We start from the raw sequence: 27,147 nt of genomic DNA, 5'->3' as shown, positions 1-27,147 counted from the left end.
TCTGGTATCCCTATGATACAAATGTTGTTAAGTATGGTATTGTCCCAGAGACCTCTTAAACTATCCTTATCTTTTGGTACTTTTTTCCTTTTGCCTTTCTGATTGGATGTTTTCTGCTACCTTGTCTTCCAAACTGCTGATTCGATCTTCTGCTTCATCTAGTCTGCTGGCATTTCCTCCTAGTGCATTTTTATTTCATTTATTATATTCTTCACTTCTGACTGGTTCATTTTTATGGTTTTTATGTCCTTTTTAATGCTTGCTACCTCCTTATTGAAGTTCTCACTAAGTTCCTTAAGCATCCTTATAACCATTGTTTTGAACTTTATATCTGGTAGGTAGCTTGTCTCCATTTTGTTTAGTTCTTTTTCTGGAGTTTTCTCATGTTCTTTCATTTGAGGTATGTTTCTTTGCTTCCTCATTTTGGCTGCCTCTCTGTGTTTATTTGTATGTATTAAGTATATCTGCTATATCTCCCAGGCTTGGTTAGTGACCTTAGGTAGTAGGTGCTCTCTGGGGCCCAGTGGCACAGTCTCCCTGGTCACTTGGGCTGGGTGCTCCAGCAGTGTCCCTTTGTGTGGGTTGTGTGTATCCTCCTATTATAGTTGAACCATGATTCCTATTGGCATGCTAGTGGGTAAAATTGAGCCTCAGGCTGACTGACTGTGGGGTTTGGCCATGTCCACAGTTTATAGGCTGTTGTGAGGGGCTTGCTCACCGAGCAGGGTTTGCTCCAGCAGGCTCTGGAGCCTGTTAAAACAGCCCTTTGGGTTTGTTTGCTTGTGGGGCTAATTGGGCAGTGCTCTGCTGTGGTCTGAAGTCAACCTCCAAATATGTTGGTTCTGGGGCCTCTTGGGAGGGGTCCAGTGCAGGCAAGATCACCCACTGCCGGTGACCATTTGAGGATTACCTGATGGGGCGGCAAAATGATCCAGGGTTGGTTGCTGCCTGCAGATGCATTGAAGAGGCCACACAGCAAACTGAGAGGGCAGCCGCAAGTACTGGGCCTCGAATAACTCCACAAAAAGCCATGCTACCCCAAGGCCTGCTGCCACCTGCCGACTTCTGAATAGTTAAATCACTTATAAAGCCTTGTGAAGTATGTTAGTAGGATGATGTGGGGGTCTCAGGAAGTCACCAAGTTGGGACAAGTTGTGTTCACCAGGTTAATATAGATTCTGGTTTGCTGCCCATGCTGAGCCTGGAGCTACTCAGCAAAAAATTCAGAGCAACATGAAACCAGCCTCCATCCACCTAGGGCCCATGGAGCCCTGAAAGTTGTCCAACAAAACGTGCAATGTGAGTGAGACTTGCTGCTCACTGATAAATTGCCTCTAGCATTGGGTGTGTTGTGTGGTGCAGGGTCCCAAGGAGTCAACAGAGTGGGATCAGCAGAGCTCACCAGGCAATGTAGATTCAGATTCAGCCTTGGGTGGTGGGGAGGGCTCAACAAAGGAAAGATGGTGCCTGCCTGCTGGCTGCATTAGAGGAGGACTCCACGCTGAAAAAATTGTGACTGTCTCTCCAGTCATTGCCACAAAGCCACACAACTCACTCTCTCCCCATATATCTGTGATGTGCCCCCTCAAGTCACTGTATCTCCACAGGAGTTCAGGGTGATTGCCTGCAAGTCTGTGCATGGGCTCTTTAAGTGGACATCTGGGTTTCTCATAGCCTTCAGTTCTACCCTGACATTTGGGATCCCAACTGTTTTTCACAGCCAGATGTTGTGGGAGCTCCTCTTCCCTCCAAAAGTACTCCAGGCTGGGGATCCCGGCATGGGGCTGGGGTTCTTCGTTCCTCCTGGTGGAACCTCCATGGCTGAAATATGTCTCTCTATTCTCAACCACTGCATGGATATTTGGGCCAGCCAGTTTTGCGTCTCCGCCTCTCTTATCAGCCTTGATGTGACTTCTTTTTTATATTCTTAGTTATAAAACTTCTGTTCACCTAGGCTTCACATGGTTCTCCAGGTTGATTGTTCCATAATTTAGTTGTAATATTAATGTGTTCATAGCGGGAGGCAAGCACAGCATTTACCTACACTGCCAACTTGCTGATTCCCTTTCTATCTTTTGGGCTATGAAGGCAGAGTCTGTCCTACCATCAGGATGCCTCTGGCTGCCCTAGAGGCCCCCACACCTTTATACAATATAAGGTTTTTGGTCCCTATGGTTCCCATCCCCAGTCTGTTTAATGTTCATGAATTCAGATTGCCCTAAAGGAGTTTTATTCCCATGCTACGTCAGAGCCCTCACCTACTTCTCCTAGTCTCTGGAAATGCCCCTTCCAGCAGGGGGCAAATAGGCCTCCCTAATACTTTGTTGTCCAGGCTAGAGAGGAGGCTAAATTGAGTGGGAAGTTCCTGCTGAGTGGAGAGCAGTAGAAGAAATCTTAAAACTGAAGGTTTTGCTGAGATTCCCCTGGCTTCTGTCCTCACCTCCTCCTCAGGCTCCATATGGTCAGCTTCCTGCATAACTGATTCCTTGAACATTGACAGGCCCATGCTCAAATGTCATGCAGGAAGGGCTAATTATTCAAGTACATGACTCATTCCTGTCTTACTGTTCTGCTTTGTGGGAATTTGCCTGCTCTTTAGCACTTTAACCAGATGACTAATGAAGTAGAAAAAGAAGCAAATGACACTTAATTATAGGGTTTTGTTTGTTTAGAAAAATGAGTATTTGTAGAGGTTTGGAGAGGAAGGTAGGATGACTCAAAGGAGACTTGGAACTATTGGTGGACTGTGGATATTTGGGGGATGGGTTCCAGCCCTGACTGGGAGTGAGGGCACCTGAGCACTAGTACTATTTCTGGTGCTGAGTTACCAATTTGAAAAACTTAGCAAATACATAGAACAAAAAGAAAAAGAGGGATGTGTGTACCACAAACATTTGTTCTTAGAACTTCCATGTGCATGGTATGGGCTAGGCCATCACTGAAGTATTCAGTGGAAAGTGCATTATTTTGTTAGATTTCCTTATCTTTATTTTATGGGTTAGTATTTTTTTTTCTTACTTTTAATTACAATTGGTGAGATTGTAAGGGGTGAAGCACCATAGTCCTTTAGGCCTTTTGGATGGTTAAAGTTTCTAATCTGGCCCAGAAGCTTGGCTGATCTCAGAATCTTAACTACCCAGTGGTCTTGTAAGGACGTTAAATTAGATGTAAAAGGGAGGAGAATGGAAGAAACCTTTTTTACAGTAAGTCCTAGATGCTAGGCTGCATGCTTGGTTCCTTACCTATGTTATTTTAAATGATTTTTTTTTAACTTAAAAAAAGTGTTTTAAAATTATTTTTATTTTTAAATAAGAGTTGACATTCAATATTATTTTATATTAGTTCCAGCTGTATAGCATAGTGGTTAGACATTTAGATAATTTACTAAGTGATCCCCCCAAAAGTCTAGTACCCACTGGGCATCATATATAGTTACAGCAATACCTTGGTTTGAGAGCATAATTCGTTCCGGAAATAAACTACTTGTATCATAAGACATCACTCATTTATCACGTTAAAATGTATTAGAAATTTTTGCTCGACTTGTGGAACACTTGCAAAACAAGTTACTCACAATCCAAGGTTTTACTGAATTATGATATTATTGACTGTATTGTCTATTTTGTACTTTACATCCCTGTGATTATTTTGTAACTACCAATTTGTACTTTTTAATCCCTTCCCCTTTTTCACCTCATCATCCAACCCCTCTCCCATCTAGTAACCATCAGTTTCTTCTCTGTATCTGAGTCTGTTTTTGTTTTTGTTTATTTTGTTCTTTAGATTCCACATATAAGTGATATCATATGGTATTTATGATCTTTACAAGAATTGAGCTTAGGTCCCCCTTTTTTTTTAGTAGATAAATATACTGAAGCTCAGAACAGCAAATAACTGGTCCAAGATCACACAGTGATGGAGCAGGGATTCACACCCAGGTTTGTCTCAATCTGGGGATGCCTCTCTTAACCTCTCTATCATCTTCAAAGGAAGTAATTAACTACTTGGTTTCAAAAATGCTTGGCACCTCATTCTTCAGAGCTTGCTATTGTGCTGGCATTTTTCAAACTGGCTTAATCTGTTTAATGTCATTAATGCACTTTAAATAGGGACACTGAAGTTCACTTTCACCACCAGGGGGTTTTGTTGGGGTACCTGTGCCTTAAAAAACACAAGCCCCATTAAAATTCTCAAATCATCACCAGGAGTTCTTGCTCTTGACTGAATACCTAGCCTCCAAGTTCTGCTTTTTATTATCAGAGAGAAAAGAGAGGAGTAGGAATAGCAACTCCAGGCCTGAGAGTCTGGGGGAATCTGTTACTAGGTGCTAGGTGCCTTTGGCTGGCTGAATAAAGTGATAGTGTCCGGCCCTCTCTCTCTAACAGGTTCTGAGTACTGCCTGAGACTCTGCTCCACAGGGCTTGGGGGTATGACTGGGCATGTAGGAGTGAAGTACCCAGCCATTTTCTGTTTTGACTGAACGGCTTGTTCTAAGATGGGAGGAAAGAGAAGAGATCTAGATAGGGTGGAGATGGGGGGCTGTCAGGGAGACAAGTATGTTGTTATTGGGTCAATAAACTGATTTCAAGTTACAAAAACAAAAAAACAAAAACGTCTCTGTTTCCAGTTTTTTCTGCTCCCTTTAGTGTTTTGGAAATATAATATTCTCACCCAGCATGTACTTATTATTGCCTATTAATCAACTGGTGGAAATCCTTTAGAAGGAGAAGAAAAGAAAATACCTTTTCTCTTTCTCTCACTGACCTGTTTTTTCTTCTTTTTCATTTGTGGAAAAGAAGACAGGCAATATAAAGAAGGAAAAAATTAGTCATATATACAAACTCTCACCAGAATTCATCCCAGCTGTTCCATCAGGACACTGTCAAGGCACATTCAAACAAGAACTCATGATTCCCATCCCTACTTTTCCATCAGGCCTCAACCCAAATTTGCTCCTAAGACTTTTCCCTCCTATTTCAAGAGAAAATGCTAAAGGTAAGCACATTAAATTGTAATCACTCAGGGATTATTTGTACAATATATTTGACAATTATTCCTGAACTTCCACTTAATGAAGAAAAGCAACAGTCAATCTATACTTCTCCCAAAGCCCATATCAAAGAGTCATCTTTCATGGACTCTGAAAATAAAAGGAGGCCAGAGGGATGAATGGGGAATTATAGAGGGAATAGTGATTGATGAGATCAGAGAAGTAACAGTGGGAAGGTAGCAGGCTTGCTGGGTCATGGGAATCCTCTTAAGCTACTGCAAGGTTTTTGGTTTTGGACAGAAGAGTACCATAATCTGACTAATCTTGTAACAGAATCATTCTGGCTGCTATGTTGAGAATAGGTTTTAGGAAAACAAAAAGAGAAGCAGGGGTCCTTCAATTAAGAGGCAATTATAACCTGCAATAGCCAAGGAAAGGGTGAAGGTGGCTTGGGGCCAAGTAGAAAGCTCTTGATCAACAGGATGTTGCATGTGAGAAAAAGAGAGGTATCAGAGATGAAACCACAATTTTAACACTGAGCAACAGTAAGACTGGAGCTGTCATTAACTCAGATATGGCAGGTTATGGACGGTCGGGGAGTTGGGGTGTTTGGGGGAAGATTCTCGGCAACTCAGTTTAAATGTGTTACATTCAAGATGTCTAATAGAAACCCACATAGATATGTCAAGTAAGCAGTTGGATATATAGGTCTGGAATTCAGGGAAAAGATTGGTCTTAGAGATACACTTGAAATTAATTAAGCAGCATATACATGGCATATAAAGATGTGAGACTGAGTCACAGAATGAATGCAGATAAAAAAAGAGAAAGAATCTGATGACAGGGTCCTGGAAGGTTCCAATGGTTAGAATTTGGAAGGTAAAGGGGGGTACCAAGAAAAGAAGTTAGGGATGTCGAGGAACAACAGGTGAAAGCAGTGTCCTGCAAGCCAAATAAAAATATGTCCCAAGAACAGAGAATAATTGCTGTGTCAAATGCCAATGAGAAGACAAATAAATAAAAGCTGAATGGATTTTGCAAGATAAAGCCATTGGTGTCGTGCGAAATACTGGGGGTTCCAAAAACATGTATACACATGACTTGTATTCATCTTTTGTTATCAGTATATTCTGAGTATTACAAGTTTAATACAGTTTTTTTTTTCCTTTCTAAAATGTGCATACAATTTTTTGGCACCCTCTGTATTATTTTGCTGTAACACAGGAGAAAAATCATTGGTGTGCGTTTAAGGAAAAGGAATGGAAAATTTAGAGACCAAGTATATAAACTACATCTCCAAGAATCTGGGCAGTAAAGTGAAATGTGGCAGTATGTGAGTAAGGTTAGAGGATAAGAGAAGTTTTCTTCCCTGGCTAGAGAGTTTTTAGTTTTGTTTTTTTTGTTGCTTGTTTTGCTTTTGTTTTTTCCCCCATGCAATATTTGCATGTTTCATGCTTTGGGAAGCCATCCAATTGAACTGGAAAAAAATGTTGAAAAGGAGAAGAGAGGATAATGCTGGAGTAATGTTTTTGAGTAGGGTATGAGATTTGGCCCACAAGTGGTGGGTCAGGCCTTATCTTGAACCATTAACTGTTTTTATTCAACAACAAGACAGAAAAAGTAGAGGGACCCAAATGCAGGTAGTGGGGTAAGTGCTGGTGAGAGAAGGTAGATATTCCCTCCTAAATGCTACATTTTTTCACAAGAAAACAAAATCATCTGCTGAAAGTCAAGATGTGGTTGATATTGTTGGTGGTATAAAGAGAAAGGAGGAGGTTTGAAATCATCATCTAGACTATCAAGACAGCTGATCGATTAAAAAAAAAATAAAAGGATGACTGCTGGGCAGATTTAAGGGCTCACTTCAGGTCATGCTTCTAAAGCAGATGGTGTGAACCCTGCCAATTCTCTATTGTGACCTTCCATTGCCTGCTTCCTGCTCTTTACACCAAGACTGCTAGAATTTCATGGGGTGCCTGCCACATATTATGCTCCTATAGACAGCTTCGTCAATGATCACATGGACCCCCTGCCTCAGCGCTTTCCTTTCTCTTCTCTACCTAGCCAACTCCTACTCACCTGCAAGTCCCAGTTTAGTCCTAGCTTTACCCCGGAATTTAGTACTGATGCCCAGATAAGATCAGCACCCTCCTGCATGCTCCCATTTTACCTGGGCACACTTCTGTCTTAGTCCTTACCAATTTCTTGGCAGGATTTCATCATCACCCATATGTTGTCCTCATTATACCACAGTTCAGGGGTGACCAAACTTAAGCAGGCATGAGAATCACCGGCTGCCTTCCTTGCAAAGAAGTTGCTGACTAAGTAGATCTGAGGTGGAGCTCAAGAATTAGCATTTCTAACAGGGTCCTAAGTGATGCTGATGCTGGTGGAAAGAGAGGACCATACATTAAGAACCACCTTTCTAGCTCTTCAAAGTCTGAGGCCAAGTGTGGTTCATATCTATTCCCAAAACTTGGCTTGGGGTAGAAGCACAGAAAAGTGTTATTGAGCCTCCAATGCACATTTGGATGAATGAGAGGAAGGAAAATAAGGTACCTGAATAGTAAGCTCTCTTCCCTCTCGGTTGATCTTCAAGTGGTGCATCTTTCTGTTGGCAAAGTTCTCTACCTCAATGGTGAATACATGGGTTTCTTCCTTGCTCAGCTGATAGTGAACTTGTAAGCTTCCTTGAAAAAAAATATTAGATATTAAAATATAAAAAGGACCCATAAAATGCAAAAATGTGATCAGGGTATATATTAATTTATCATTACTGTTTAACTAAATTCAAATTTTAAATTAAAAGGATTCCTGTTTCAGTTCTTTCATCATTCAAATTTTGAAAAGATGCATTGGAGTCCATGTAGAAATTCATGACTATAGCTGCAAAATTAAAATGTGTATCTGTGGTGTGGAGGGGCATTATCAGAAATGAAAATGCCAGTTTGGAAAATGAAACAACCATAAGTCTATATTGTAATTGGATTCATATCATTTCCTGTAACTCCCTTTTTTCCTAATTGCCTTTAGAATTTCAGAACACATAATGTGAAATAAGATTACAAAATAATCTAAGGCAGACTTCTGGTAAGATGGCGGAATAGACAGATGCTGTGCCGACTGCCTCCCAGGATCACACCAAAATTACAAATAATTTATAAGATATTCAATCTCGGAAGTTCCCTGGACCCTAGATGAGCAGAACCTCTAAACAAAGGACTTAAAGAGGAGGCCATGTCAAGTCCGGTAGGAGGGGCAGAGATGAGAGAGGGCGAACCCCGTGAGGGACACCTCAGTGGTAGGGAGGCTTCTCTGGTTGGAGGCGAGACCCTCCAGCCCCACACCGTGCTCACCAGCCCAGAGCTACATTGCCGGGAAGAGGAGTTCTACGATAGCTAGAAGTAGAAATTAGTGAGGACTCTCTTTGCTTACGTCAGTGAGGCTGAGGGCAGCTGGAGAAATATTGGAGCTGGCAAATGGACTAGCTCGCTGGTGAGCACTCACCCGGTTCCTGGTGGAGGGAGTAGCTTTGTGAGCAGGGTCCAGGAGCCTCCGGGAAGGACTGAACTGAGTGCCTTTGGTGTGGGAGCTGGAGGTTTTGGGACCATTGTTCCCCTGGTGTGGAGCTTGCACATAAGTAGTACACAGGAGGCCACCATTTTTTCAGGGCTGGGCCCTCCCACAGAGGCTCAGTTCTGGGACCGCATTGGTCTGCTGGAATTGGCGCAGGAGTGCGTGCGTGCGTGCGTGCGCATCAGGCCTTGGATCCCCACCCTCCATACTGCTTGTGCTGCGTAGCCAGGGAAATGCCTGGCAGGTGCGCTCTGACTCCAATAGACTGCTTATTGAGACCTGGGAGTACGTGACTTGCCTTTGGTTCCTGATTTCCACACTGCACGTGCAGTTTCCTGGGTGGCAATTGGCTGTTGGGCTGCTCGGCCTGATCTTCAAGCAGCTGATTGGGACAGGCTGAGTCTGGGAGTTTTCCTGGGAGTGTAGGGCCACAAGCTGTGCGCCTGCATGATTCAGTCAGGGCTTTGCAGGCAAGTTTGTGTGGGTTGGCTGCCAATGCAGGAGTGCATGCTGCTCTGACTTGGTAGGGACCACTGACCACAACTTGTTGTGCTTTGGGGGCCTGCCCTGCCCACCTAGAACTGTTTTGCCAGGGGCATCCTGAGCCCCTGGTCCCTGGCCCCTACCTCTCCCACAGAGGGTTTTTTGCAGCAGCAGACAGCCCGCAACAACCTGTGAGGATTTTTGGTGGTGAGCATGGTTCTAGAGCACATAGAGCACACAGCAACTAATTGTAGGAAGCTCACTTCAAGTCTAGAGGGAGGTCAGCGCATGATGCACTGATCCCTTCCCCCCAACAGCTGGTGCTGAGTCACCCAGAGTCTCTCTATTGCTGAGCAAGTGGTCTGCAGATTAAAGTGGTGGAGAGCCCCTCCCCTCCTTTTTTTCTTTTTCCTCTTTTTCTCTTTCTTTCTTTCTTTCTTTCTTTCTTTCTTTCTTTCTTTCTTTCTTTCTTTCTTTCTTTCTTTCTTTCTTTCTTTTTCTTTCTAGGTGATCTAATACATCAAAGCAATCAGAGTGACAGCCAGAATGAAGAAACAAAGAAACATGTCCCAAGTAAAAGATCAGGAGAAACCTCAAGAAATGGAACTAAAAGAAACATAGATATCCAACCTTTCAGAGACAGAGTTTAGAACTCTGGTGGTAAGAATGTTTAAGGAACTTAAGGAGGACATAAAGAAGGATACAGAAATCATAAAAAACAACCAGGTCGAACTAAAGAATACAATAACTGAAATGAAGAACACACTGGAAGGAATCACCAGTAGATTAGATGAAGCAGAGGATCGGATCAGTAATTTAGAAGACAAAGTAGCAGAAATCACCCAGTTGGAACAACAAAAAGAAAAAAGAATAAAAAACAGTGAAAATAGTCTAAGAGACCTGGGGGACAACATCAAGCTCAACAACATTCACTTCATAGGAATACCAGAAGGCAAAGAGAAGAAAGCAAGGGATCGAGAATGTATTTGAAGGAATAATGACTAAGAACTTCCCTACCCTGGTGAAGGAAATCGACATACAAGCCCAGGAAGTGCAGAGGGTTCCAAAAAAGCTAGACCCAAACAGGTCCACACCAAGACACATCATAATAAAAACGGCAAAGGTTAAGGACAAAGACAGAATCCTAAAAGCAGCAAGAGAAAGACAGCAGGTTACATACAAAGGAACTCCTATAAGACTAACACCTGACTTTTCTACAGAAACTCTGCAGGCCAGAAGGGAGTGGCAGGAGATATTCAAAGTGATGCAAAATAAAGGCCTACAACCAAGATTGCTCTACCCAGCATGGCTATCTCGCTCAAAATTGAAGGAGAGATAAAGAGCTTCTCAGAAAAGAATAAATTTAAGGAATTCATTATCACCAAGCCAGCATTGCAGGAAATGATAAAAGGGCTTTTTTAAACAGAAGAAAGGGGAAAACAAGCTAATCCAGGAAGATCAGAAATACAAATAACAAAATGGCAATAAATATGCACCTATCAATAATCACTTTAAATGTGAATGGATTAAATGCTCCAATCAAAATAACCTAAGGCATAATAGGAGAAAATGATTTGGGACTATGAGGGCATTACCTACCAGTCAGTGAAGGGAGGAAGCTCTCTACCACCCATCCTGGTTTTCCTGGTCCGTTTTCTCCGTTTGGTTCTGATCATCACAGATTTTCACACATTAATATTTTTAGTTATTTTATCACTTAAATAATTAATCATAGCTCCCTAGCAGTAGCATATTTTGTGGTGGTGGTGCAGATGTGCAGACATTGGGCAAAGGGACCCCAACTGCCTATGGTAGTTAAAAATCTATCTCATGCACTAGTGGCTGTTGGGTGGCATGTTCCTCCAGGTTTCTTCTAATCCTAAAAATCTGGGTGTTTGAATATTTAATTCAATCAAATAAACTAAATCAGCATGTGATAATTATGTGTCAGGCATGGTGATCAGTACCACATTTTTTGAGGTAATATGGAATATTTCACAATCCCACTGTTTGGATCATATACATATCTATATTCTGTATGAATATGTCCACTTTAGAATTCACTTCCATTTTATACATCTTTATTAACACCTGCCTCACAACCATTCATTTTAGATGTCAATAATCTCAACACGGACTCTGTTAAAAAGTTCTGAAGCTTTCTTGACATTCCAGTTTATGTCTAAAGCACCTCAACTGAGAAAATAAATACATAAAAACAAATATTAACAGACACAAAGGGAATGATTGAGAGTAACACAATAATAGTAGGGAATTTTAACACCCCACTCACATCAATGAATAAATCATCCAGACAGAAAATCAACAAGGAAACAGTAGCCTTAAGCAACACATTTATCAGATATACTTAACTGATATTTATAGTACATTACATCTGAAATAAACATAATACCTATTATTTTCAAGTGCATATACAACATTTTCCAGAATAGACACATATTAGGCCTGAAAAAAAGTCTCTACAATCATAAGAAGATTCAAATCATGTCAAGTATCTTCTCCAATTTCAACAATATGCTACTAGAGATCAATCACAAGAAGAAAACTGGAAAACACACACACACACACATACACACACACACAGAGGCCAAACAACATGCTACTAAACAATCAATGGGTTAACAACGAAATCAAGGAGGATATATATATATATATATATATATATATATATATATATATATAGCCTCAAGATATATATAATCTTGAGACAAATGAAAATGGAAACACAATAATCCAAAAATCTTTGGGACACATGAAAAGCATTTCTAGGATGGACATTCATAGTGATACAGGCCTACATCAAGTAATAAGAAAAATCTCAAATAAACAATCTAAACTTATAACTAAAGAAACTAGGAAATAAAAAACAAGCTAAGCCCAAAATGAGTAGAAGGAAAGAAATAATAAAAATCAGAACACAAATAAATAAAATAGACTATTAAAAAATTACAACTGACACCACAGAAATACAAAAGATTATCAGGAAATACTATGAGAAATTATATGTGTGCAAATTGGACAACCTGGAAGAAATGGATAAATTCCTGGAAACATACAATCTTTCAAGGCTGAATCAGGAAGAAACAAAAAATCTGAACAGATCAGTAACTACTAATGACATCGAATCAGCAATCAAAAACCTCCCCAAAATAAAAACCTGGACCAGATGACGTCACGGGTGAATTTGACAAACATTTCAAGAACAAGTAATACAGAGAAGTTGTTCCTTCTCTTCTTTCATTTCTGATTTTACTTATTTAGGTTCTCTCTTTTTTCTTGATGAGTCTGGTTAAAGATTTATCAATTTTATTGTTTTCAAAGAGCAAAATATTTGTTTCATTGATCTTTTGTATCATTTTTTAAACTATTTCATTTATTATTGCTCTGATCTTTATTGTTTCCTTCCTTTTACTCACTTTGGACATTGTTTGCTGCTTTTTTCTAGATCCTTTAAGTAGAGGTTAGGTTGTTTATTGGAGATTTTTCTTGTTTCTTTATGTAGACCTGCATTGCTATGAATTCCCCTTCTTAGCATTGCTTTCACTGTATCCCATAGATTTGGGGTCATTACATTTTCATTTTCATTTGTCTCGAGGTATCTTGATTTCTTCCTTGATCTCATTGTTGACCCAGTCATTGTTTGATAACATGTCATTTAGCCTCCACGTATTCGTATGTTTTTCAGGTTTTTGTTGTTGATGGTGGTGTAATTGATTTCTAGTTTCATACTATTGTGATTGAAAAAAAAAACACCAATTGATATGATTTCAGTCTGTTCATATTTAATGAGACTTGTTTTGTAGCCTAACATGTAACATATCTTGGAAAATGTCCCATGGGCACTTGAAAAGAATGTATCATCTGCTGCTTTGGGGTGAAATGTTCTAAAAATGTCAATTAAATGCATCTGATCTAATATATCATTTAAGGCCACTTTTTCCTTGTAGATTTTCTGTCTGGTGTCAACGGGTGTTAAAGTTCCCTATTCTGACTGTATCACTGTAGATCTCTCCTTTTATGTGGGTCAATATTTGTTTTATATATTCCAGTGCTCCTATGTTGGTTGCAAAAATGTTTACAAGGGTGATGCCCTCCTGTTGAATTGATCCCTTTATAATTATGTAATGCCTTTCTTTGTCTCTTATTATAGCATTTGTTTTAAAGTTTACTTTGTCTGATATAAGTATTGCTACAAGATCATTTTTCATTTCCCTTTATATGCAATATCTTTTTTTCATCCCTTTACTTTCATTCTCTGTGTGTCTTTTAATCTGAGGTGGGTCTCTTGTAGACAACATATGTACATGTCTTGTTTTTTTGTTTTTGTTTTTTTAATCCATTCAGCCACCCTGTATTTTTTATTGTATCAATTAATCCATTTACATTGAAAGTAATTGTTCATAGGTATGTAATTATTGTCATTTTATTATTCATATTTTTAATCTTTTTTTTCCTTCTTAAAGAATCCCTTTAACATTTCTTGTAATACTGGCTTGGTGGTGATGAACCCTTTTAGCTTTTTCTTGTCTGGGAAGCTCTTTATCTTTCCTTCAATTCTAAATGATAGCTTTGCTGGATAGAGTAATCTTTGTTGTAGGTCTTTCTTTTTCATCACTTTGAATCTTTTGTGTCAAACCCTTCTGACCTGAAAGATTTCTGTTGAAAACTCAGTTGACAGTGTTATGGGAGCACCCTTGTAAGTAACTAGATGTCTTTCTCTTGCTGCTTTAAAGATTTGCTCTTTGTCTTTAACCTTTGCTATTTTAATTATAATCCAGTTGTGTGCCTCTTTGGTTTCATCTTGTTTAGGACTCTCAGCCCTTCCTGTACTCGAATGTCTATTTCCACAGGTTAGGAAGGTTTTCTGTCATTATTTTTTCAGGTAGGTTCTCAATCTGTTGCACTCTCTCTCCTCCTTCTGATACCTTTATGAATGCAAATGTTGTTATGCTTAGTGTTGTACCAGAGGTGTCTTAAACTCCCCTAACTTTGGTTTTTTTTTGTTGTTGTTGTTCTGATTGGATGTTTCTGCTATCTAGCCTGCTGGTGATTCCTTCTACTGTACTCTTCATTCAGACTGGTCATTTTTAATGGTTTATCTGACATCTTTTATGTTTACTATCTCTTGTTGAAGTTATCACTACATTCCTTGAGCATCCTTAAAATCAGTTTTGAACTCTGTATTTGTTAGGTTGTTTGCTTTCATTTTACTTAGTCCTTCACTGGAGTTTCTGCCTCTTCTCTCATTTGAGGCATATTTCTTTGTTTCCTCATTTTGGCTGCCACTCTGAATTGTTTCCATGTGTTAGGCATATCTGTTGTCTTCCAATTTTGGCTGGGTGGCCTTAAGTTGTAGGTCCCCTTTGTGGCCCAGTGGCACAATCTAACTGACCACCTGTGATGCGTGTTCCAGGAGTGACCCTTGTGTGGGTTGTGTGTGCCCTTCTGTTGTAGTTAAGCCTTGATTGCTGTTGGTATTTCAGTGGATGGGGTAGACCCTCAGGTTTACTGATTGTGAGGATTTGCCATGCCCACAGCATGAGCTGAAGTCATGGAGTGGGATTCACCTCTGAGGTCTCTGGTGAGTGCTAAGGACACCCTATGTGTGCCCCTGGTGGGGCTAATTGGGTTGTACTCTGTTGTGGTATGAAGCTAGCCTCTGTGTGTGTTGGGTCTGGGGCTACTTAGGACTAGCTCCCATGCAGGCCAAGGTCAGCTACTGCCAGTGATGGGCCCAGAGCTATCTGTTATGAGATACAAAGTGATCAGCAGTTGTTTGCTGCCTGTGTTGGACCTGGAGGCATGTGGGAGAGACCACTGTGTGAAACAAAGTTGACTGCTGCCAGTACCAGACCCAGGCCCAGGGTACCCTGAGGACTTCCACTGCTTGACAGCTGCTCGTTATGCTCAGCTGCTGAAAGATCCCTGTGCGATATGCAAGTTAGGTGGGGTTACAGAGAGTAATCAGGTTGGAATGAGCTGATTTGACCAGGCCAATGCAAATTTGCATTTGGCCATGTGGGGCAGGGCTCAACACAGGAAACATGGTGCCTGCCCACAACCTGCACTGAAGGAGGGATTAACACAGTGACAATGGCGGTTGTCCCTCCAGCCCTGGTCCTGAAGCCACACAACTTTGTTTCTTCCTGTATGTCTCTGGCACCTCCTGAGTCTACATCCCTCTACCAGAGCCCAGGATGAGTGCCTGGAAGTGAGTAAGTCTAGGTGCAGACCCTATAAGAAGATACCTGGATTTCCAGCAGCCTCCTATCTCATCCTGATGGATGGAATCCTCATTGATTTTCACAGTCACATGTTGTGGGGGATCCTTTTCCTGGCATTGGTACCCCAGGCTGGAGAATGTAAAGCTGGGGCCCCTTGCTCCTCAGGAGAAACCTCTGCAGCTGAGATATACCTCCAAATTCTCAAGAAGCACATGTGGGTGTGGGGTCAACCCATTTTGTGTCTCCACCTCTGTAGTCCCCTAATGGCTACCTTTTTATATCCTTAGTTCTAGGACTTCTGTACAGTAGTCTTCAGATTGTTCTTCAGGTTGAATTTCTATAATTTAGTTGTAATTTTAATGTGTCATGGGAGGAGACAAGCATAGTGTTTAACTACTCTGCCATCTTGCCCAGACTTGATAATTTTAATAAATATCATTGTTACGGTTATAAGTGTTAGCATTGCTATTGTTATAATCAGTATTATTAAATATCATTGGTTGCTCATTTTGTTCTAAATATTATCTTAAACATTTTTCTCATATTTCATCTTTAGATCCCCCAAAATATGATATACACATTATTATTTTATGCTCATTTTACATATAGAGAAAATTTAGGTTGTCTAACCTGGATAAACATTTCATTATCAGTCATTTCACACAGAGCTTCTCTCTAATTTAACTGTGATCTACATTTCCTTCAAGGGCAGCAGCTGTGCTTTGCATCTTTTTCTCAGCACCCACCATATAAAGATAAAGCATTTAATGAAAGCCCTTTGCATAAAGGTGTGCACCTAGTGATAATTCCACTTAGGGTTCACAGAGAAAAAGCTTAAAAATCACTTTGTGAACATTCTGAATCCAAACTCAGCTATCCAGAGCTTATCCTTAAATCATTGCATGCACATGTGAATGCTAAATTTAATGAGATGTCTCCAAATTAAAAAAAAATCTTGTATTTTTAAGCTTCTCAAAAAAGAGATAGTTTATACTTAAAAATTGAAAAATCCATGGAAGATAAAATCAATTTTAATGGAAAAGTTAAACATTAATGTTGTTCTCCCTTTTTTCTATCTTGGGAAAGGTGAGGGCAGATTAGAACCAAAAAGAATCAGCTATCCTAAAGAAAACATTCTCAGCTATTTGAGAATTTCTCATGAGTCAGTAGTTGCAATGTGCTGAGCATTCCCAGACCCACTCAGTTATGATGGTTTTTCTAGGGCTCAATTCATTTCTTATTCAAAAACAACCTTGAAAACTCTTAGAGAAAGTAATAAAAAGGTACCAAATCCTCCATCCTGGTTGGTGATGGGTTCTGGTTTACTTCATTCAGCCCTATTCTAAGCACCTTAATAAGCAGAGATTATCTTCTATTTCAGTGCTTCTGTTTACGTTTGCAGAAAATATTTCACAACCTGTCTTACCTTTAACTCAAAAGTCATTTGCATAGAAAAAAAGAGTCCCATTACTAGTAATAAATGCAGACTAATTGCCCCTTTTCCATGGTATTTGGTCCAGACCCATGTTTTTCTATTGCCTGTGTCATTGAAAGACAGTTTTCAACAAAAGAAAAAAAAGCATTAAATTACAAAACTGGGCATTTCTTTGATTTTATTTTTCAGTTGCTATGTGTGAATGAAACCAAATAGATTCCTCTGGTTCAGGCTTGTCCTCTGAATTCAGTCATCATGGTGTGTGTAAAAAAAAACAGTCCACAAAACTCCATGGGATGGACTGGTTGACGCTTTATGTGCACAGAGAATTCATTGAGCATCTAAAGATCTGTTTTCTTGTCTTCTGAGACCCAATTAGAGAACACTTATTTTTAAAAACTCTCTCCTCTTATTTGTTTATGATTTATGGGGTTTGAAGGCAATAGTTATTAAGACTCAACATAGTAATTTGTCTTTAAAGTACTCAGGATGAGGCAGCTTTGTAAATTTTATGTTCTCTTTTTACTATCCAATTACTTTTAAATATAAATGCTTTTGATCATGGCACTTAAAATGTTGAAATATTTAGAAATAATGGTTGTTGCATGTATGTGATTGAACATTTTAGAAAAGTTTTGATAACCACAGATATTAACTGTATAAAGTAATGCAAATTTACGGAAATATTGGGTCATGATTTGTTACTTGGTTGGTTACAATGCCACTGAGAACCACTAATTCTCCTAACAAGGAGCTTGTGTACATGTCTTCCCATCTCCCATGGAGCCCAGTGAAGAAATCAGCCAGAGCAGGCCCTCTCTCTCTATCAACATGCAGCAAAAAAAGGTCCACACCCATGATGTGCCAAGAATAGTGTATAAACATTGGCTTCGAAAGGAAAGATGTGGCCTTTCCCTCAAGACATCCACAGCCTAGTGGGAGACCTTTACAATATAGGAGAGAAATGCTGGAAAATATACGCATAGGTAAGAAAACTGAAAGATGAGGGACAGCCTGGTAAGGTGATATATCCTGAATTAGAGTCCTGAAGGACACATGAGTGTTAGCTATATGAACAAGAAGAAAAAAGAGGCGCTTTACTACAGGAAATAGTGTGTCAAAAGCAGGGAGAGAGAAAAGATGATTAAGTGCATGTCTGTGGTGGGTGGAAGGTTGGCATGAATGCGGAGAAGAAGTAGAAGATAATACTTACCAAAAATTTGGAGATGTGAACAAAAACTACTACTTAAGAAAGTTGTTACATCTATTGAGTCATGCTTTTTTTCAACTTGTTATTTTACTTTTTCTAACTGTTATTTATAAATATAACTTCAAAATACCCACTCCAGATGACAGCTATGATATATGTGATTATGCTTTGATTCCAGGGAGTGAGGTGGGTGGTATTTGATCCTCTGCACAAATACATCCATAAAACAAGGAGCTGAACCATACTGAGCTTAACCACCAATGTTGAAAATTATGCTCAGCTTCTAATGCTGTGTGCACTCATTACCTCTCAGAAGTGGAGAAAATGTAATATTCCAAAAACAAGTCTGGTGAACATAGAATGATTATTCTTTTTTTTTAAGTTTAAACTTGTGAAACATGTGTAGCATGGTCAGAACAGTACCCAAACACCTCACCCTTTGTGTTTTTCTAATGTCTGTCAGTCCCATGCAGCCTGCTGCATACAGAGATAGAAGAGCAGTTAGTGCTGGCTTCAGGCACTTCAATAAAGGACAACATAAATGATGGTCAATTATAGATGATATCCTAAACCATTTTCTAAAGTCACTAACAAATAGTATAACTAGTTCATAAGTAACTTGAGGTACTTTTCACAGTGCAAAGTCATCAAGACACAGCTATAGGATCTTGTGTAATGGCACAAAGACAATCAGATGGTGATCTTTCCTAAGGGGTGGGGCTTCTCCAAGTTCAGCTGATCAAATCCCACCTGTTCAGAAGTGAGGGCCTTGTCCAGGGTGTTGTCCCTTCTGTGTCCCTTATTCTTTCTTACCCTGACATTGGCCTTGGAAAGGGAAATGTGGATTTGCATCTGGAAGATGCACCCAGAAAAGAGGGTGGAAGTGAGGTACCCAGTGAGTGCCTACTCTGTGCTAAGCCTTGTGCAAGCTCTTATGCATTTAGGTATGACATTTTACTTGATGAGACAGGGTGGCATTTGGAGATGTCCCAGCATGCTGGCTCACAGAGTCTGTTTCTGGCTCTTCCCCATCTCCCCACCAAGATTCTTTTCCCTGTCCCGAAGAGGAACCAGCTAACTTCCCTGGGTCAGAAGCAATGAGAGGACAGCCACTTGCAATAGTTATTATTTTCTGTTACAAAGGACAAAAAAAATGAAGCTCAGAAAAATTAAAAATCTACCTAAAGTCTCAGTAGTACCATGAGGTTCTGAACCCCAGACAAGTACTACTCCCTGCAAACAATAGCATGGACTCGGGTTAGGTAAGAAGCTGGGGGAGGGTCTCCACCTACTGATCTGAGATAGGAGAGAGAAGAGACTACAGTAACAGCCTAGAATATGAACTATTTTTGTCCCTAATTCTTCCTTCCTGAACATGGGGAACCTTAGAATTGAAATAATAATAACAAAGACTATCCCCCCATCAGATCACATGAATGCACTCACACTCTTACTCATGCACTTGCACACCTATACACTTACACACGCAGCATGTCCTTGCCTAACTATTTGGTTTAACCTCTCAAAAAAATATTTAAACATTACATATTCGGTGAAGAAAAATGACAAGAAACCTTGTTCTCTACTGAGATGGGGAATGCCATGTAGTGTGCCTATGGGTGCAGGGTGGGGGTGGGGGAACAATAGCAAACAATACTGGTCCTTAGGGGGAAAAAACAGAGGACATGTAATTAATCCTCCATATTTTTATAGATGAGAAAAAGTTGGTTTCAGAAACCATGAGTGATAAAATGAAAATGAGGTAGTATATGATGAGTCATCCCTTAGTCAGCAAGTGCTTATGGAGCACCTAGTGTGCACCTTTCTTTTGCTGGGCTTTGGGACTACACAGCCAAGCCTTCTGCCCTCATGGAGCTGCCACCTCCCAGTGAAGACAGAAAGTAAACCCACATCTACAAACAAGTGCTGTGACCTGGAGGAAATGTCCGAGCCTCTATGGGAGTGTATAACAAGTAGAAAGGAGGCCAGTATATTCAAGAGATCCCCCCAATATTATCCAATGCCTGAGCCAGTGCATGGCCTCCCTCTGACAGTCCATCCTTTCTCTGACATCTTCTCTAGCATCAACAACAAATTTATTTTTCTTCATGCCTGTGACAGCAGGGTTTGAACTTGAAGGGCACTCCCTACCTGTCCACGTAATACAGTCCAATGCCTTGCCTATATCCTCTAGTCTTATCTCAGCCTAAGCCATGTCTCCACAAATCCCCTCTTAGTATCCTGTATGCATCCAAAAGAGGTTCATGTCCTTGCAAGCTTTATTATTTTTACCTTCCCTATCCCTTAGTTTAGTTAAGTGCTGCCTAAAAACATGCCAAATGAATGAATAAATGTAATTCCCAAAAAACTGTGCATAGAAAGAAAACTAATGATATTTTTTCACTATGTCAAATTTATTTTTACTTATGGAAAAGATACAAAAGAGACAAGCATGGTTTTCTTGAAAGAAAAACAAAGTAATTGCATTTGAGTTTCCCCAACATTTTGCAAAGACCTTTAGCACTCCCCAAGCAGCCCTTTATAACTGGCAGTGCCTTCTAGTTCACAAGAAAGGGGTTAAAGTGGGAAACTGTCTGACAAGAAATTCAGTTTCCCATGTAAACCTGGGCTAGGTCATTTGCTACAGGGCTTTGTTCTCTGTCCCACTGAGTTTGGGTTTATACTACAGAAGTTGAGGAGTCAGGGAAGGTTCTAATGGAGAGAATATTGTAAGATATATTCTCGAAAAATCACAGAGGAAAACCTTAGGCTTCAGTGAAGGGAATGGCTAAGGATAGTGAGGATAGGAGATGGACAAGCCATCTAAGGGCCCATGGGCCCAGAGAAGGCAAGCCTGGATAACAGAAGAGAACAGTTAATCTGAGAGGGAAACCGACAGCAAGGGGAGCAGATTTGGTGATAGGATGGGTATATTAAGGCAATGACAAGAACCCTGATCTGAGGGTCCCATGTCTGAGGTGATCTGAGCCCAGCTGACTCTCCATCCCCTTTCCCAACACTCACCCTCATGTTCTGTGGCCGGCTAAACTGTCTCAGTTCCTCCACAACACCGTCCTCCTTCTTAAGAAAGCTTCTGCACACACGCTATCTGCTGTACTGGAATCAACCCACCCAACCAGTCAGCTGTTCCCACCCTTCATATTTCAGCACAAAGATCTCTCCCCCAGGGAAGCCCTCTTTGTGTCCTTCCCCCCAGTTTCGATATGAGCTCACGAAGTACCCTGCGTTTTCCCATATGTAACTTTTCTGTTTAATTATATTTCTCTTAGCATGACAGATTTACATCCTAATAGAAAGTAAAGTCCAGGAGGCTAAAGATCCTGTCTGTTTCATTCATCTTTGTATTTTCAGTACTTATCAAAGGCATCTGGCATTGATTAGTTAATAAATGGTTATCTAATGAATAAATGAATGAATGAATGAATGAATGAATTAAGCTTAAATTAAGACAGGCAATATAGGAAGAAAAAAGACACGTTTTAAAATGGGACAAAATAGGTTTTAATTATTAAACTATGTGGGATATTAAATTTACAATATCAATATAAAGGTAAACATGGCAAATAAACAGCAAGAAATGTGAGGACTGGAATTTTGGAGAAAAGTAGAGACTGGAAGTAGAGATCTAAGAGCCACTGAACAAGGAGGCTATGTAGACCACAAGCCCAGTGGACTCACAGTCAGCCATGGGTAATAAGGCATTGCTTTATAGTAAGCTAGAAATGTTAGTATAGTAAGTTAGTGAGTTCTCAGCTTTCCAGCTCAAAGACTGGCTATCATATTTGGGAATAAAAACCATGCTCTTTCATAAGATGTTCCATTCTACTTCCACTGAAGCATTGTTGTAGAGTTCCATGTCCTGGTGTTGTCTGTGTGCCTATAGTATGTTTTCTACAGGCAGGGCAGAGTAGTCGTTACAATTAGCCAGTCTGCCTGGGTCAGATCCCAGTGCTTCTATGTTACCAGCGAGGCCTTGGGGAGATTAAACAGACTTCATTTCCTCACTTTCTGTGTATACAGAATGGGTAGAATCATAGTATGGATGTCATGAAATTGTGAGGATTGAAGCTATATTAAATACTCTATGAACATCTGGTATATAACATTCATAAATGTTAACTTATATCATAATTATTATTTTGATTTTGATTTCTCCTTCTGAAGCTTCATTTGCAGGAATTCCATACAAAATGAGAATAAATAATGCATTGTCATTATCATCATCCTCATCATCTTCATCACTATTTGTCCTGGGCTTGATCCTCGGTGTCATTTCTTGTTAAAATGATTCCAAAAAGAGCTCTATTAATGCAGCACCATATTCAAGAGCTCAATTTACACAACAGGGAATTGGAAAGAAGCAAGTGTGTTGTTGAACACTAAAACAGCTGCCTAGAGAGCTGGTCTCACTGCCAATTGATATCAATTGAATATGTACAATTTGCTAGGTATGCAGCAGCCTACTAGAATTTTGAAAGACCTAATCCTCATTTCAAGTTCAAATTTCTTCCTAATGAAAGGAAAATTTTGGAACAGATGATTTCTTGGGAGAAGCAGGTTTACATAGAAAATAACCAGTGGTCATTATTTATGTACTGTTTTGTAAACAAAACTTTCACTAATATATCACATTTGCTAGCTATGAATTGAATTGCAGTTGAATTCTGTGCTAAACCAAAAAATGTCCCAAATAATTTTCCCCTGTTTCTTCTGGGTGAGGGGCTAAAAACAGAACAAGCTGCAAAACAAAAAAAGTCCATCCTATCTGCAAATATTTCAACTAGATAACTCTTTTACTAGGAGAAGAAATGAGTTAATTTAGCCAAAGATAAGATTTAGTGGCTAAGGTGCTTTAAAGCCAATAATTAACTCAGGATTGCAAAATTGGAGCTCATGCTTTGTTCACTCCTTCTCCCCCATCTTTATTGTTGATTAATGAAAATTTCTGGTGGTCCAAAGTTAGTATAAAGCCATGGTTTTCCTCCTAACAGCCATTTAATGTCTCTGGCTATTTTTCAAAACCCAGTTACAAGGTCATTCCCTCACATATTCAGGTTTCAGTGTGGTAAAATCAGTCCTATTAACAGTACACAATTCTTTCTTATAGGAATAGAGGTGCTTATTTCTGTCATTGGGTGATGAGGGCTTCACGCCTATAAGAATACTGAGAATAATAAACTTAAACCCTTAGAGATAGGTGTCTTAGAAAGCAAAGGCATTATTTATTGTTTCAATTCATATTTGCCAAGCTCTTTGAGCTCCCTGAGAAAAGCTGGAATACAAACACTAGGTATGTGTGTAATTAATAACTCTTCAGTAGGGATTATGGCCTCTCTGAATAAGAGTGTATTTATACATTGACATTCAGGAAAGATAGTTCAACAATTTCAAAACAACCCAAGGCATATTCTGCCTGGGTGTAGGGAGAATTAATTTGCAGGAAGCTCATGAACCTGAATGGAAGCTATCACAGACAGAACACATTTCAGTCAGCTCTCATCCCAGAAGACTACAGCTTAGGTTATAATGGGACATGACTCCACTAGCCTGACTTGAGGACTTACAGGAAGGAGCAGTGATAGTCTTGAAGACTGAGTGTGCTAAGAATCTTCTCCTAAAGAATCATAAATCAAAACAGAAAACCAATCACCATGCCCAAGTCTTCCCTCTATAAATAGTCCACAAAATGGACATACGGGTATGACCTCAACATATGGATGCAATGGAAACCCACAAGGGGATGAGCAGTCTGTGGCAGAAACAATTTCATTTTAGAGGCCACTTTTAATTTTAGATGGTATTATAATTAAATATCTACCCTAACACAGCTTCTGACTAATACTATTAATACACCGCTGTATTTGTGTGGAGCTCTGCACTTTACAAAGCACTTTACTAACCATCCATTGACTCTAGAATCGCATGCGAGCTCTGAGGTGAATAACTCTTAAATCTGTTCCAGCTCCCCCATTTTTTTAAATAGCAATCCCTTGGAAAATTCTACATTTTCCTCAATATCTCTTTGTTCTACTTTCTGCCCTCCCTGTCTTTAAATCTTTTTCTGTTTCACCAGAGAATCAAGTTGAAGTTTCTTACCTCGGGTTATAAATCTCAGTTCCAACTCTCCTTTTTCTCCCTTTGATATGCTGTCAGTATAGGTCAGAGGCATGAATAAGGTGTTACTCCTCTAACTGGGAGAGTGGAAGGGGCAATATGCATGCGTGACATTAGCATCCTCCTTATTGATGACAGTATGTATGATCTGAGGCAATGGATGCAGCTCCACGGTCACCCAGATTACAGATTTAAGCAGCCATTCTTGATTCTGTGAACTGTGACAAGTCACCTAAACTCTCTGTTCCATAAAGTAAAACAAGAATATTAATATCAACTTCACAGATGCTGCATTAGATTTTGAAAAAATAAAAAACTGTGTTCCAGTCTTGCATAACACAAAACAAACATTCAACAAATAGTAAATGTCCATAACCAGATACCTCAGCACCATGCCTGGGTCAGGGTATGCTAAATGCCATAAAAGGGTTTGGTTTTATGACTCAGACTTCATTAGTACCAGACTACACTTTTTGAAGTGAATCTGAACATGGCCACCCTGGAGGATGCTCGCCCCCAGGCAAGCTCCTGTGCCTTCTAGGAGTGTGGCCCGAGATGCCACACGGGGCCTTCAGCAAAGACGTGGGCACCTTGGCAATGTATAGCTAAGGCCTTAAATATGTGCATATGTGTGGATCTAGCAATTCCACATCTAGGAATTCCCCAGGGCAATCATTAAGGCCCCGAAGATACAGTAGTAAATAATGCATCATAACATTATAAAAACAAAACATTAAAAATCAACAGATATCCAAAAAATAGGGGAAATGTAAGCAAAATATATCATCTAATACAATTTATCTGCTAGTATGTAGCAATATGGGAAAATTTCACAACAAGATATTAATTGAAAATAATTCTAAAACAGTAGGCTGATTCTGATTAGATTTGTTTTCAAGTAGTAATAAGTTGATAGATAAAAGTCACCGTTAATTATGCTCTCTGTGCCAGGCACTATGTAAAGTGCTTTCCCTAGCTATCTTCTTTCATCCGCCCATTAACTCTTCAGACTGGATACTAGTTTGAGTCACTTTAAAGGTATCTTGAAAGCAAATACTGTTAAGGAAGGCAGGTATTGAGGAGGTACCTGCTGGATATGCTCTCGGCACCTTCAATGCCACCTCGCAGTTGAATCCATGGTTACAGTGTTGCCCAGAGCTTCCTGGACATGGCTTAAGGGTGTCTGCTGGCCTGTTACTTATAGATGGCACTGTGCCCAATCCCTGTTTCCAATGCCATTCAACAAGCAGTACCTTCTGACAGCTTGCAGAGGCCTTTTGCTCAACACCTCTATGTTATAGCTTGGATATTTAAACTTGAACTGCCTCTCTCTGTGTGAAACAGCTGGCTAGGAAGCCTGCGCCTTAATTAGCGGTTTCTCCCTGGGGATGTGTGCTCAGTAAATTCACTCTTCAGAGAGAAGTCCAGCTGGTGAGATGAAACAACAGAGTCAACTATCTATAATTTTGCTTTTAAGAGAAACATCATTTGTGAATATGTGTGTGTGTGTGTGTGTGTGTGTGTGTGTGTGTTGGGGCGGGGGGCGGTGAGGACTGGGAGTGGGAGTTGGGGGGATGGAAAGGCTTTTTTTGCACAAAAATACTAGCCTTTAAGATATACAACACACTGAAAACAATTCAAAGTTAAAGCCTGGGCCATAACTGTGAAGAACATAAATTTTAGAGCTGAATACAGTAAGTCCTTACTTAGTGACATCAATAATAGGCTCTGCAACTTTAAGCAAAATGACATATGACTTAAAGTGGAACCCATTTTACCCTAAGCTAATTGATATAAACAAGAATTACATTTCTACTTCACCTCATCAATGTTATAAGGAAACATTATTTGAGGACCTTCTGTCTACAGTGCAAATCTTGGATTTGCCGTTTTATCAGCAATGCATTTAAACTTGCTCTGCCTTGTTTCATGATCTGTGAGTTGAGATGATACAAATAGTATCTACTGTGTAAAATTGCACCCTGTACAGTGCCTAGATGCAGTGAGTATTGCCTAAGTTTGCTCTCTTTTAATCTTCTCTTATCTCTTGGGTTGTGTACAAGGTACACAGAGGGACTTTGGTTAAGCAAATAATTACATAGAGAAGCCATTTCTCAGGCAAATCAACTATGCAAACACAGTTGAGAAATGACTGAGAGAAGAAAACTTGAATTTTTTGAAAACCTACTATGTGGCAAGTATGGTTTAATTAAGGTATTTTTCGTACTCTTTTTTATATAGCATGATTTTTAAAAAATGAGTAGACATCATTATCAAACTTTGTGCCATGGAAATAGTCTCTGAGAGATTTAGTAGCTCTTGGTAAGGTCATGTTTGTGGGGGCATCAGTACCCCACATATGATTTGTAAAACTAAAACATCCCGCCTGCCCCATCTGTCCCCCAACCCTGGCCCATCATTAGTGCAGCTTTGAGAAAGAGCAGCTTATAGCTGACTTGGATACTGTTCTCATCCAACACTACATTCACTCCTGACACATAGGGTTCAGTTTACCCACACCAGAGACAATTGCAGACAGCAATTTAAAGACCTTCCTGTACTCTAAGACCGTTGATCTGAGAGAGCTGAACAGCAAGGGAGGCAGGAGAAAAACTGGAGAATACAGACAAAAGAACCCAGCTGCCTTAAGGAGTATGCTATTTAGCATACAATAAGCATTGGTGTTCATTATCCTGACATAGAGCTATTGGACTGTCAGAAAAGTCATGATATATTTTGTCTATGTTTTTCAAAGGTCATTTATTTATATAAAGAACAAAGATCAATCAATGATATGTTGTCCATTTTGTTTGATAACCTTTTGCCATCTTTCAGCGAGCTTCACAATTCTTCGTTCATAGAAAGACCTGTCTTTATTTGAGAAAAACTGAACAAGGTGCTCATTTACAGCCTCATCTGAATTGAACACTATACCACACAAGGAGTTTTGAAGAGAGTGAAACAAGTGGAAGTCTGACAGTGCAAGGTCAGGCGAGTATGGTGGGTGTGGCAACACATCCCATCCAAGCTCCAATAATTTTTGACAGGTGATCAGACTTGTGTGTGGTCTCGT

The 27,147-nt window shown here is 39.9% G+C and overlaps 1 protein-coding gene across 2 annotated transcripts in view; it reads right to left on the bottom strand.

The window, feature by feature from the left end:
* Window positions 1–27,147, bottom strand: part of CNTNAP5 (contactin associated protein family member 5) — a 464,696-nt gene that overhangs the window by 82,123 nt on the left and 355,426 nt on the right. For both annotated transcript variants that reach the window (XM_019626328.1, XM_019626329.1), the window contains one exon: window positions 7,550–7,680. In XM_019626328.1, coding sequence (XP_019481873.1) covers window positions 7,550–7,680 — 131 coding nt within the window. The remainder of the gene's footprint in view (window positions 1–7,549; window positions 7,681–27,147) is intronic.

Source organism: Hipposideros armiger, unplaced genomic scaffold, assembly GCF_001890085.2.
Source record: "Hipposideros armiger isolate ML-2016 unplaced genomic scaffold, ASM189008v1 scaffold_665, whole genome shotgun sequence".
NCBI lineage: Eukaryota > Metazoa > Chordata > Mammalia > Chiroptera > Hipposideridae > Hipposideros > Hipposideros armiger.
This window is presented reverse-complemented; position numbering and strand designations above follow the sequence as displayed.